Source organism: Cyphomyrmex costatus, unplaced genomic scaffold (genome assembly GCF_001594065.2).
Source record: "Cyphomyrmex costatus isolate MS0001 unplaced genomic scaffold, Ccosl1.0 scaffold396, whole genome shotgun sequence".
Taxonomy (NCBI): Eukaryota; Metazoa; Arthropoda; class Insecta; order Hymenoptera; family Formicidae; genus Cyphomyrmex; species Cyphomyrmex costatus.
This window is the reverse complement of record NW_017278163.1, coordinates 419,587-434,012: the sequence shown is the minus strand read 5'-3', so window position 1 is coordinate 434,012 and position 14,426 is coordinate 419,587. Positions and strand designations below refer to the sequence as shown.

The 14,426-nt window shown below is 36.0% G+C and overlaps 1 protein-coding gene across 1 annotated transcript in view; it reads right to left on the bottom strand.

Annotated features, from left to right (window-relative positions):
• Nucleotides 1-485: 485 nt before the first annotated feature.
• Nucleotides 486-14,426, bottom strand: part of LOC108776928 (ubiquitin carboxyl-terminal hydrolase 3) — a 16,347-nt gene continuing 2,406 nt past the window's right edge. Inside the window, exons 2-6 of the mRNA XM_018543683.1 lie at nucleotides 4,763-4,910; nucleotides 3,005-3,815; nucleotides 2,568-2,813; nucleotides 2,010-2,203; nucleotides 486-1,230 (exon numbers count right to left, since the gene is read on the bottom strand). Coding sequence (XP_018399185.1) covers nucleotides 1,068-1,230; nucleotides 2,010-2,203; nucleotides 2,568-2,813; nucleotides 3,005-3,815; nucleotides 4,763-4,910 — 1,562 coding nt within the window. The 3' untranslated portion in view covers nucleotides 486-1,067. The remainder of the gene's footprint in view (nucleotides 1,231-2,009; nucleotides 2,204-2,567; nucleotides 2,814-3,004; nucleotides 3,816-4,762; nucleotides 4,911-14,426) is intronic.

The following is a 14,426-nucleotide window of genomic DNA, read 5'->3' as shown; positions in this document are numbered from 1 at the left end:
TTCGTCCGCCGGCACATGCCTCGCATACAATCGCGCACCTCCACGCGACCGCATGCGTTCTACGTGTATTGGCACGATACGCATGCGTGCTCGACGTCAATCATACATTACGATACTCTTTCGCTCTTTCGCTTTCCCGTCCGCGTCACCGCATCTTCGAGTTAGCTGATTTGCAAACTTCGTGCCATCGAGTAATTAACGTCTGCGGGCACGCATAAAGCGAGATACCTCGATAGAGGTAGTAAACGTGGCAACGATATATTTGTTACATTTATTACGAAAATTAAAGATTAAATTTTTTAATATAGGAAAAGAAGTATTAAATTCCTAATAAACGAATTCTATAAGCGTAATGTAAATAGAATATATAGTTAAGTAAAAAATTGAACAAAGATTTCATATTAGTGAAATATGATAGCTCAAGTTGAGCTATCAAAACAGAATAGTTTGAAGAAGAAAATAGTTTTGTATTCTCACGACGGCAAAATTAATGTCTCTAACGAGAGTAAAAGACATGATAAGATAAAACGAAAAAAACCAATCTGTAGCGAGATATCTGATACGATACGTATATATCAGCATGCATACTGTCGACCTTTCTTCGATGGACATCGAACTAATTTAACAGCTATACAGTATTAATCATCTGATAAAGAAACGCGAGGAGGGACGCGCTCGAGCGATTAACGTGACGGCGGCGGAATTATGTCTGTGTTCGGTTATCCCCATCGCGTCTCAAAGGTCGTCGTGGCGGCTTGTCGAGGCGCGATAGCGAACACGGGCGAGAATTACGTTTCTAACGAGATTGTACGATTTGGCAACAATGAGCAATTACGGATATAGTATATGCGATAAGCGGACGAATCTTCGTCTTCCGATCTCGAAGCACTCGAGGCGCGATCCAGCGATCTCTCTTGCATTTTCTGCTTCGTTTGCTCGCTTCGAGATTCGCAAGGAACGTTCGCTCAGTTTTCTTTCGTGCGCTCCACGTCGTTCTGATCATCGTCGTTTTCGTCGTCATCTAGGCTCGTGCTGCCGGGACGGGGCTTCTTGTCGGGGAAACGACGTCACAAGGGGGGTGGAATGGAGAATTCCCTCCGCACGTAGAACAGAATGTAAGGCTTGCATTTAGCAACAGCGTCGGTAGTTGCGGGTCTCACCGAACTGTCGTTAAAATGGAACCACTGGCCGTCATGCACGGCGAAGGCAGTGTAATGTCCAGTACCGGCACTGCAACACATGATTTTATAATGTAAAATACAGTTATCAACAAACACTCCTTTTCGTTAAAACTATGCATATTTCTGAAATTAAAAATGAATTTGATCAGACGCAAACTGGTTCACATTTAATTTTTCGCATTTTACTTTTATACACTTAGATTAAATCAGTGTACAACGGCTTTAATACATACTAATACGTTCAACTGAGTCGCTATATAAGTTTAAATTTCAAACGTATATTTTTAAAGATTGGAATATTTAATTATACTGACCGGTAAAATGAAACGTTCAAATATATATGTATAAATAAAAATTGATTATCAGGAATAGAAAGTCATGTCGATGCTTTCTTTCAAGCTACTCTTTAAATTAAGCCAATACTAGTTTCACAATTCGTTGTTCAAATATAAATTTTAATGCCATGATGCGTGCGTAAAATCGTAATTTTTAAAACCTGGACAATAGTTTGAAGAAATCATCGATATACGCATCGCATTATTCCAGACAATTAGTCGACTGTATGTAACGGCAGATATTTATTTGTTTTCAAAGTTAAGTAAGTGGTATTGCAAACCTTGCGCAATTTAACAATCACTAAATATATTCTCGTGAAGAACGGTAAGAATAATATTTCAAAATATAGATTATATAGGAGACAACAATGCTATCTCAAATTGTGTATCAATGTTGCGCGTTCGTTGTTCTACTATTACAGGGAAAGTTTCGACATGTTTCCATCGTCGGGTAACCGGTTTAATTAGAAGCGTTGTCAGCAAGGGAACGTACCCAGAACCATGGTGCACGATAACGGCAGCCAAGTCGTAAAGATGACTATTCTGAGCGCCCAATCTCGTCCCGGTCACGCCGCGCACGGTGAACGCCGACATGTCGAGAGATTCCATCGGGAAATCCACCTGCGTGTCCACCTTCGAGCGATAGGAATTGCACCACCTAAATCTTTTAATGTGAAGGCACAACACCTGTGGAAAGAGAGCGAGAGCATCGATTAGCGCGTCATACGCCAGACTTATTTCTCTGCTAGATCAAAGTTCTCTTTTCGGGTCACGCTTAGTTCACGCGAACGGTATCGATCGGGACACGCACGTCCACGAATAAACTAAACGTTCAACAAAATGAGAACGACGTCGAAAAAATTGATGCACGTTAGTGAAGAGAGGTGCGGAGAAGATTTTCAAAGTACAGGATTTTAATTTCTTTTCGGAAAAATTGTAAGTTTATAGAATTCCTTTGCACTGAAATTTTTTGAAAATAAAATTCTATATCGAGCTTCTATTCTATTTGGATCGAATACGTTGTCTCAAAAGACACGCGAACGATACTCACGTTAGGCAGCCTGTGTATCCAGAACCTCTTGGTAGACCTCTGCTTGCCCATGCAGTTGTCACAGAAGTAGAGCTCGCTGTCCGCTAGCTCTTCAACCTTAAAGAATCTCGTCAGACTGTAAGTCAAACTGCACACTTCCTCCTGCTCCTTCGTTCTGCTTCTCTGCAATCGGTCCGGTATGTCCAGAGAGAGGTCCTGGAAAGGCTCGTGCGTCTTCGAGTCCGTACGACAGTTCATACAGTGGACCTGCGCGAGGAAACGCGATCCATAATTCGTCCGCGCTTCTCCCAAGAAGAAAACGAAGAAGAACGTGACTTTGGCAAGCGACACCAGTCTCTCGAGAGCGCAGAAATTCCCTCCTGCCAAAGAGGCTGCGAGGACGTTCGTTTCGCACGCAATCGAGACTCGCTGTCTGGCGGTCGGGTCGTTCAACTTACCACGCTCAGAAGAGTGCCTCCAAATACAGCAGTGACAATACTCTGTTTGCCGCGCAATCCTAGAGGCTCGTGTCCCAACCTGGGCAGCAGCTGCAGCAGCTCGGTGTGCAGTCGGTCGAGCATGTAGGTGAGAAATTCGTGGGCGTCCTGCTGCTGGTAACCCCGAAATCTCGGCACGACTTTCCAGATGGCCAGAAACAGGCACTCTGGCGATATCGCCTGGCCGTTGGAACCGCCTAAGCTTAGACCGAGTAGCACTTTTCGTAGTTCCTCGGCGAGGAGAGCGTCGCTCATGGACATCTCCTTCGCGCGACCAGGCGTTACGATGCGGCCGCGATGTGTGGGCGGCCCCGTAGACTCGTCAAAGGCGATACCCTCCAGGCACGGCATCTGCGTGAGATACTCGCAGAAGTGGCTGATGTTGTTGAAGGACTGCAGCACCACGTTCATGAAGCAGGTGTTACCGAGATTTCTCAGCCCGACAACCTTTTTCTCTTTGGTACTTTTGGAGCTGCGACGCTTGGCCGGCCGATTATCCGCGCTGCTGGCGTCCAGCGAGTGTAACCTTTTGCGCGCCGTCCTCGGTCGTAAATTCCTCACGACCACCTCCGCCTTCCACAATGCGTCCGGATCGTTGTCGTGATCGTCGCCGCCGTCGTCCCGCGTCCTCGAAGACGGCGGTGTCGTGGGCGGTGACGTGCTCCAACTTTCATCGTTCTCCTTGTGCTCGTCCTTATGAAAGGTGACGCGTCGTATCTTCTCGATCTGTCCATTCGTAGTATCGTTCACCACGTATTCGTCGCAAGTGTAACTGGAAGAAGAGAAATACAAGGCATGCATTTTTTTTTTTTATAGAACCGACACATTCACATGTTTGTGTGTGTATCACGATATATGAAGAATTCAATCTTTTCATCTATCAATTAACTTATTGATTCATTCACAAATTGATATTATTTTTTTATTTCAAAAGTGACACAATTAAAAGATTTAAAACATAAGAAATAAACGAAGGGCCAAGAGTCAAATGTTGACATTTAAAACATTAACACTTTAATTTAAATTAATAAACATTACAAAATAATAAAAACAATTATCAACAGACGTTTCGACACCGATCGGATCATTATCAATAAAAGATTAAAATTTTTCCGAAAAAAGGAAAACTATTTTTTATCGGCGAAAAGAATATACTTTTGAAAGTTTAATAATCAAATGTCATTTCTGTTATTTTCGCTTTAATTTTTAAAAAACTTTTTTAAGTTGTATAAATTTTGATATCCTACAAAATTATAACAAATCCAGAACAATTCATTAAAAACGACATAATTCGAAAAATTTAGATTTATCTTAATCAGTTAAAATAATCAAATTCAAAATAAAACAATTTCTTCTTCAATCTTCGATCATCAAAACTGTTTTAGCTTTAAACGTTTTTTGTAGAAGATTCTCTTTTTCATTTACAAAAATAACACAATTCAAAATGTATCGCTTCATCATTGTAAAATTTACTTTTAATGATTGATAGAATAATCTTTATCTAATAATAATTCATTCATGTTGATAACTCGAAGAGGCTATTTTTTTAGTTGTAGGATCACTTTTATAATAAGGGAACGATAATTATCGCGACAACCGCACGTGTCTTGTCGTGCCAGAAATCCAACTCTCTGAAATGATATACTGGTTTCGATAGGAGAGAGATACGTGTAGACACGGTAGACGGTGAAAGCGGAGGGATGCAGAGGAAAGACTTACCAGAATACTGCCAGGCTCTCACAGTCTATGCACACACAGTGCTGAGTATTAGTCTCATAGTGCTGCAACGCGTGGCCTGCCACGTATCGTCCGCAGTGCACGGATCCGCAGTGCAGACAGAGCCAGGGACTCTTCTCGGTGCCGCACACTATGCATGATAATAATACGACATGTGAATGACAGTTGCAAAATAAGCTTAATCGATGCTGTATTATCAATAATAAAACAGAGAAATCGGTATGTTGCACACGTGTATGTGTGCGCAGAGACCACGGTTTTGTTAAAAATAAAGTTTCACAATGTGTGTATTAAATATAATTAAAATCTTAATTATCTGAATATCTCCTTTATTATTATTAATTTCGTGCATCAGGATAAATATATTAAATAATTATATAAATATATATTAAATATTTCGTTCATGCATCCCAAAAGTCATGTGTTCCAAAAGTATCACATATACTTTTGTAAATGTAAAGTAAATGGATATAATGGAAGCTGGTAGATTAAAAGATGTTGAGATGAGAATGGAAACAGGTGGAAAAGTTTACGGTATTTCTTTTCATTTATTTAATATTAACATATTTGTGTGCGCAATATTAATAGCGATATCTTAAGATATTTTATAAAAGATTACAGCATGCAGAAATATGAAGAGTAATTGTCTCATGCTGCGCTTCTATTATCAACAATGTCACTTTAGTCTCATATCATACGGTTAACGCTAAATGTGACCATTTTATTCTTATCACAGGTAAAATGAATACAATCTTTTTGTAGATAAAAGTCGATATGAAATGTGATTGGATTTAGCGCTATAAACTATATATATATACCTCTGTGAAATTACTTGTTTCCAAAATTTTGATGCAATTGACAGAAAAGTCTCACATTTGAAACAGACTTCTGACAATTAAGTGAAAATAAAAGACTCATTAAAAATACAGGATGTTGATATTATATAACTCATACTTTTTTACTTCTATGAGAAAAAAGATCGATTTGTGTTTAGTATTTTTCAATAAAATTCTTGTTGCCTTTAAAAAAATCTGTATTTTTTCATATTAAATTAATAAATTTAGAATGGCTTTTCAAGAAGCTACCTGACATTTCGCAGAAATATCGTCCGATATAAATAAAAAATCTGTTATTCTTTCTTGGCAACGGAAAATTTTCACTAGAGTACCGATAAATAGCCAGAAATTTTCATTTTTGTTTCTACGTTCCAAATATTAATCACAAGAATTCTTCAAAAACTGTAAAACTCTTAATAAATTTTTGAAAAAAGGTCAAAATTTTTGTTAAACTATATAAAAATTCCAACAATGGATTTTTACAGAGATGCTAAACATAGCGTTAGTAACATATATATAAGTTTTAGCAGTAATAAGCTTGCAGTGTGTATTACTTTTTCTTAAATAATTATTAACAATCTAACATAATCGGATCGACAACCATCCAGTCGCAGGGTATACTATATCTGGCGGTTGCGAAAGTGCAAGTCGGCTTCAGTGTCGTTTCGGTTCGTCTCAGCTTACGTAATTCTCAAGAGACCGCGTAAAAGCGGGGTGCGGTGGCGAGCATGAGTTCGACACACCCCCTTCGCAACCGATCGATCACAAAATATCTCAGAATTTCATCGGGCTTCAGATTCCTGATGATTTATGTTAATCGGAATTTTACTCAGAAAATATGATTTTTGAACTTATTCGCGCGGACATCAAGAGAGAAGGAGCGAAATCTTGAGTCATTCAATTTTATAATTGTGAAAACAAGATTTATTGTAATAACAAATATATTTCTGACGATTGCTGTATGTAATCCTGCAAAAGTTTGTGTTATAATTAAATAAAAAAAGCAAGTCACATAATTTATGGAATTAAGACTACAATTAAACCTTTATTAAGGCAATAATTATAACTTTTCATATTTTTCGTGTAAATATGGATACAATTTTTGTGTAAACTGCAAGAAACAAGTGATTGCAAAATTGTAAAATGACGAGTGTTCAGAACTGGATGACTGGAATCCACTGATTCAGGACATCAGAAGGCGGTAAATCCGTCAGCGCTTTACATATGCAAAGCATATACAGACGTATTCACATTTGCATTCGAAGCCTGGCACAATCTCTCTCGTCAAATTTTTCCCAAGGTAGTCGCATTATCTCAGCATTTGCGACTAACGTCGTGAAAAAAAAATAGACACTCCTCCCTAGAATAGAATCTAACAAGCGCGAATACGTGAAAAGTGAAACGCCGAAAGTCTGTGCACGGAAATCTGATCTCGCCGAAGGTCATTCCTATCTGGGGAGTCATGTTCCTTTTCGATGCCGATATAGGAAGCCTTAGAACAAACCGCAGTGCTCTATCGGCACGTTTTAATCAGCGACCGTTGCCATGAGAATCTCGTGACAAAGAAAGAATAGGAAGGAGTGGAAACCGAGTAGGTTCAGTTCGCGATAAAATCTCACTTGGAACGACAATTTTCCAAGATTGCTAAAGTAAAGTATTCTTTCAAAACTCTTCATTAATTCGCGAATATACAATATTTTAAATGATGATCATTTTTCATTAATCAAAAGATTATTTTATTATTAGAAAATACATCACTATAAAATTATACATGATTAAGTATTTGAAATAACTTTTGCAATTCTTTTAGAATTCTTGAAAGCAAAAAAGATTCCTCAGAGGACAATATCTTACGGATAAACTGGTTAATATTGCAAATTTACGTAACAGATTGACTAGCGAAAATTATACTAAATCTTATCGCTATTAAATCTTATCGCTCAGATTATATTGCGCAATGCAATGGTTTTAACCTTAAATTAACTTTTTCCACATATAGGTATATGAATATTATATTTGTACATTATAATAGACGCATATTAAGAGGCATGATCTAAAAGGAACTAACTTCGCTGATTAAAATTATAGTTAATCAAACAAAGGAGATACAAATTACTTTATATCAAATTATGACTCTGACGTTTCTTATTATAGTGTACGGATAAAAAAATGTTGTTTGGCACAACCATTACTGCTGATGTCTGCCAGAAATCGTTGTCGTTCGAATGACGTGGATGACATGAGATACGGTAATGTTGCTCAGAAATGTTCAATGTGTCATCGTAGATAAAGAATAACATAACAAGGAATGTTATCAATCGAAAAATATTTAAAATTTTACGGTGATAGTACGCAAGTCGTTTGTACAGTATATTCATTCATTCATGTCCGCTTGTTCAATAAAATGAATCTAACAGATCCTCGTGAATGTTCCTCGTGGATTGTTAGAGTAACTATTATTACGAACGATGCAACGACGATGAACAAGAGGGAAGTGATTAAATAACAAAATCTTATTACTTATTCAAGTGTGAATCTTGTTTCTTTATTATTTTAAGTCGAGAGAGTTCAAAGGTACTTGTAGTCGCACATTAAAAAGTAATAACGTGTAACTTGTTTAAAGTATTTGAAATTAATGGAAAAATCTTTTGTTAAAGTAAACTTTAAAGTTTTGAGGAAAAGCATATATTGGAGATTGTTTAATAATTGAAACTAGAAAATTTCGCTTCTGGATATAAAGAGAGTGTTAAATTTATAACAAATTGAAACAACAGACACTTTTTGAGAAAAAAAATTACTCATAAGTCTACGTAAAAGGACCATTTTCTCGGAAATATAACTGCAGGTATGATAAAATGTCACAAAACAAACCATTTAGATTCTTCTCGACAAGACCTACAAGAAAGGTCTTACGTGTCGAAGCCATATCTATTACCATTATGGAGAAAACGATCTCAATGTCTAGACTTGTGCGTAATATTTTTTGTCAAAGAATGTATGTACTTCTTATATATATTATAATTTTTCTAATCTTATCAATGGTTCGGTAATATTTTTTTTTATAATAATGACATTCACAAAATTCGTACCTTAAACATTATTGATTCATATAGGAATAAGAGTTGGAGAGAAAAGTATGGAAAGAAACATGAAAATGCACCAATAATACGCGAAGTTACACTCGCGATGTAAACACATAATTCACGATTATTCGATCGTAAATCATCGACGATTCTCAAGAGAAACAGTAGTGACACAATCGATGATTAAATTTCTGAATATTATTTTTGAGACCTGCGTCAGCGAGCATGGAGATGCATGGGCGTTTATGATGAATCAAAAATCGAAAGTTCCTATCACGGCAGAATCCAGGCGATTATCATAGAATATCATCAAAGAATAAGAAGAAAGACGAAATATAATAACTAAAAGAGCGACGAAGAGAAATTCGTCGGTGAGAGCATGACATTTGTCTGGTCAATCGATACGTTGGCTTGTTCAGAAATAACTGCAATTGTAGCTTCCAAAAATAAACGGAATCATTATCTTATATCGATTGTAATTCAATCCAGTACATGAATTATAATTCTTAAGTACAAATAAATATTCCATACGGTATTATATCAGATATTACGTTAATTATAAAAATTAAATTATAAAATTATACAAATTTTAAATTATAATAAAATAATTTAATAATTAACGTAATCTCTTTATTAAGTTATAAAATATCATAATTTATTGTGAAATAAAGTATTTTACGAGCGTAACGTGTCTCTTTAATTTATTTACTCCAAAAATAGCTTTGCAATTGATTAAAGATTCTTTAATATGATTGGTTGATATGGTATATTTAGATTAGATCCATGAAATTATAGCAAAAACCAATCACATATTCAAGAATTTTATGACAGTTGTAAATTGCTTTCTTTACTGCAGCTTATCGTATCATTGTAACCTATCTAACGCTAATTATTTATGGAAAGTTCCATTCATATTTCTCCACGTATCGAATATTTCAGAATTTTCGCAAAATGTTCATATATTAACGAAATGTTCGGAATATTGTAATGAATACTTGTATATACCACGAAAATCGTTCATCTGCGAAATGCATTCTCGCCGAATTACATGGGAAAGAATATAAAGAGCACGTTTCGCTTGTAAAATGAATTCCTAAAAATTGGACTCCAAGATAAAAGTAAACGAAATGTATTTTTGATAGTACAACTTCATTTAAAATTTATTCACGCATCTTTGGACCTGGAATTTTTGGGGAAATTATAACGCAATATACATGTATATGGAGCATTCTTCGTAACGATGTATAAATATTTAACGATTTTGATTATTGAATTATTTGAATGTTGCTTTCATATTATGAAAATATTTCGGGATATTCCGGAATATCTTTGGAATATTATTTTGGGATTTCATGAATATTTTACGAATATTTCGAGAATAGTTAGCTCTGGGAATGATTTTTTATATTGATAAAATGATTATTTCGTAAATGCAAAAAATTTCTGTCATCCATTTCGAAAGAACTATCAAAGTTTTGTATCCGTGTGTATATTTGGCAATTTATCAGGCCTATCGACATCTCCGCTCACATCCGGAAAGACAAGCTGTCTGCGTCAAAAAGGGTATTCGATATCGCGGAACAAAATGTCTATACGACAGATGAACAGTATCAAAGTACAAGTGTCTTCGCTCTTTTAGCGATCAACGACGACGCGATTATCGATTTTGCAATGTTGTGCAGTCGAAGGTAGGCAGCCTGCATCAGCAACCAGTACCAAGCACCGCAGCAGCAGCAGCGGGAAAAGCGACGGGCGGTAGAGGGGCGGCGGCGCGGACGAGGGTCCTTTTATAGTGCGTAAGGGGCGACTTCTTTTTTTTTCTCTCTCTCTCTTTCTCTGCCTCTCCCTCTCAGCCGGCGCGGAAAACACGCGGCCACCACCGCGGCGCGATTCCACAGAGGCATTTAAATCGATCCACACCGCCGGATACGTCGCGATTCGCCGAGCGTGAACCGCTCTCTCGCCCGGTTTCTCGCGACGTTAATCGTGACGCTACGTTCTCGCGAGTACAGTGATAATGCAGCAGGAAAAATTTCTCAGAACGAGTCTTGACGCTCTTGTTCGAAGCATTTATTTGCGTAATACTGATGCCACGTTGGTGGAAATAGTACTGTGTAGTAAAGTCATGGAATTTAATTGGGAGCAAAGTTGGAAACAATATATTTAAGTATCATCACGATAAATATTGCTCAAGACACAACATCGAGAGAGGGAAAATCAAAACTTAATTAAAAACGGAATTTCAAAGAAAGAGAGAGAACGATTCTTTTAGTAACTATAGAAATATATAAAAATTAAAATAATTATTTTTATTAATTTAAACATTACAATTTTGATAATTGTAAATTCACACATTAATTAAAGTTTCCTTTTCTCAAATTGTGATGTCAGAAACGAAAAAATACGTGATAAAAATTTTTGCAAAATATTATTGATATAAAAAAATGTTTCATATAATAAAACAATACTTCCACACGCAATCGATAGAATCTTGCAAAGTATTGTGTATCGAAAACTCTTTCGCTTCATTAATTAATAAATAACCATCTGAAAATATAATTATGCATATTTTATAAGTCTGCCCTATCGATTGCAAGTGTTCTATTGAAAAATATTTCTATTTAAATACCTAATTTGAAAGAACTTCTATTGTGTTTATTCACTTCAGAGATATGATCACAATCTGAGATAACAATGGTAAGTAAATAGAAGACTTAACATCATATTTTTTAAAACTATAATAGAATTATAATGCTAAAAAATCGGCTGAAGGGTCTACTTTTAACATCTACGTGTCAATGGCCATCCTTGACAGACGGCCGTGATGACAGAATGCCAAAAGTACTACGAATACAGCGACTATCACCGATAGCACCATGTTGAGTAATCAAATGTTCACGATGAGGAAAGTGTGTGTTCAGTCCGTCCGTCTGGAAACTGACTCATCGCCAGTGACGTACCTATATCATCATCTATACGATATATTATATCATTCACGTGTACATTGTTCTTTGTGTCTATTGTGAATTTATCACATATATAACTATTTTAGTTGTTTACCGTGAATCCGTCTTTACATTTACGCTGAAGTTCACAGGCGACAAGCAATCATTCTTTATTCATCCAATAAACATAATAATAGACAGGTACCTTCCTTCGTTCAGTCAATAGAAAGAAAACGATGTCGACGAGAATAGAGCAGAAGGAAATTGATAATGTAACTATAGATTTGCGCCGCGTTTCTCTTTTTCCTATTAATTAATAGATAATGTCATTCTTGTTTAAGTGAGATAACATTTGCGATTTACTTGTGCATATCACTGGGTTATATAGATACCTAGTTGTGTGATTCTGTGAAATCAACTTATTTTTTTCACGTTTATCTCTAATAACAATAATAACATCCTTTCTCTCCTTTCCTCTAAATTGTCTTTATCTTAATATTATATATTTCTTCTACTCTCTAGTCCAGTTACTTCAAATCGTCTATCTTTCCTCGCTTTTAAAGCTATTATAGTCCGCGAAAGTGATAGATAATCGCAGGAAAACATTCGCCATTTGCAGATACGAGTGTACACTTCTGCGGATACGGATAAAACGAGAAGACTATATGATTTATTATACATTTGTTGAAAACACTCGAAGTTCAGGTCAGGAAATACTAGAAATTCAATATAACGATCATTATACATTTGCACTATTGTTGTTTCTTTTCCTGCGTATAATTCGATATTAAAAAGATTTCATAATGACTTCGATTAAAAAATCGTAAGATTAATTTTTTTAAGACATCTGACGGAAGACAAAGCGATGATATATGACGGCCTTCCTAATGCCATCGAACTCTACAAAGCTATTGTTCTATCTGCATCTCTCTTCGTTGCCCACGCCCGAAATTAACGGCAGCCTGTTCCTCCAGTGCTGAACTGTTACGCTTCCTAGCGATGTCTCCCCACCATCCGTGTCGCGGCGAGAAGAAAGACGCAACTCCAGGCCGAAACAAGCGGCTGGCTCGAAAATCGCAGTGAATTCTACCAACATCGTTCAAGTCGCAAGTGTATGAAACTGGTAGCAGTAGATCGCGCCTATCTGTCATTCTATTTTCGTCAAAAAAGAAACAATAATCGATGCAGCGAAATCGGTCATCAGAGATGATCCTGACGATTCAATTATTGTATCATACGCTTTGTTACGCGTTGACCGAAAATTTTCAGTTGAATTGAAAAGACCAATGAGGTAAATAAATTTAGTAAAGCAAAAATTGAAAGAGTCAAGACCAAAGCATAAATGGAAAGCACAGACAACAACAAAGAAAGAACGGTTTTCTTAAAGCTGCGGCTGCAATGAGATGATTTTAAGACGTAAAAAAATAAAACTTAAACTTTAAGCCTTAAGTCGTGGGAAATTAACTAAAGAAAGTCGACATTCTTCTCAAATTTGATTGTGGACAATTTTTACGGCTTAGGGCTTAAAGTTTAAATTACAATATGTTTACTTAAAGCTTAAGTAAATACATAAAATTTTAGCTCTGAATACAGAGATTTGAAAATAATTTTATTACATTTCAAATAATTATGAAAACCATTCAAGTATGACGAGCAAAAAAATTGCAAAAAATTTTGACAATCTTTCTCTCTTTCTCTCTCTCTCTTGAGTGTTCTACATAATTATTGGTGACCAATAAACTTATATATTTTCGAATCTCTATATTTAGCTGAATTTTTAGATACTTCAGTAAAACTGTTCTTTCCGTGAATAATAGACTTCAGCCTCTATCAGAAAGTCATGTATTCTGATAAACATGACTTCAGATAGGTTGAAATCTGTCTATTAACTGTGCTTTTCATTGTGTTTAAAGCTACAGTGGTGAATTGATCTAACAAAATAAAAAATAAGATTCTCAATTTGCTGTTCCGTTATCTTTTGTTAAGCAAACAGACAGATATCGCTTCTGTATATACGACGGATTATTAATAAATAAGCATTCAGACGAGTTGGTATATTGTTAGTCAGACGTTGATTACTACTTTGATAAAGACGTACTATGCAATAACTGTTATTTTTTTAGTAAATATATGTTTCTTGTAGTTATTTGTAATCAATAAATAATTAACCAATTTTCTTTCTCCAACCAAGATTTTCTAAGATAGCGAAAGCGTAGAAAGAGAGAGAGAGAGAGAGAGAGAGAGAGAGAGAAAAAGAGAGAGAATATCTATTATGTTTCATTGCTGTTACAAGGAATTGTCACAAATTTCTCATAATTTCTAAAATTCCATAACTTATCCCTAATTTCCAAACAAAATTTCATAATTTTCCTTAATACTTTAAATATTAAACAATTTTTGTATTTTTTCCTGATTTAAAAACCATCAGATATTTTGCTGAGGAAGCATTAAATATTACTGATCTGCTCGCATTTAATCGTCAAATTGGTAGTATATATATCTAAATTGCGTGGGTGTGATGTATTAAATTTGTTTAGGACCAAGAATTTTAATTTTTCAGGCAATTTTGGCAAAATTTCCTGACTTTTATCCAACGGTTTTCAATTATCCTGAGTTTTTTTGTGGCAAGCCTGTGTCGAGCACAGACATCGAAGCAAACGAGGCTCGAATCCACGCGATGGTGGCATCGATTTACATAAAATATTAACAGCATTACGAACGGCACGGAGCGCGAATCGCCGGAATTAGCTTAGCCAAGGGGAGTCGGGGGGGGGGGGGGGGG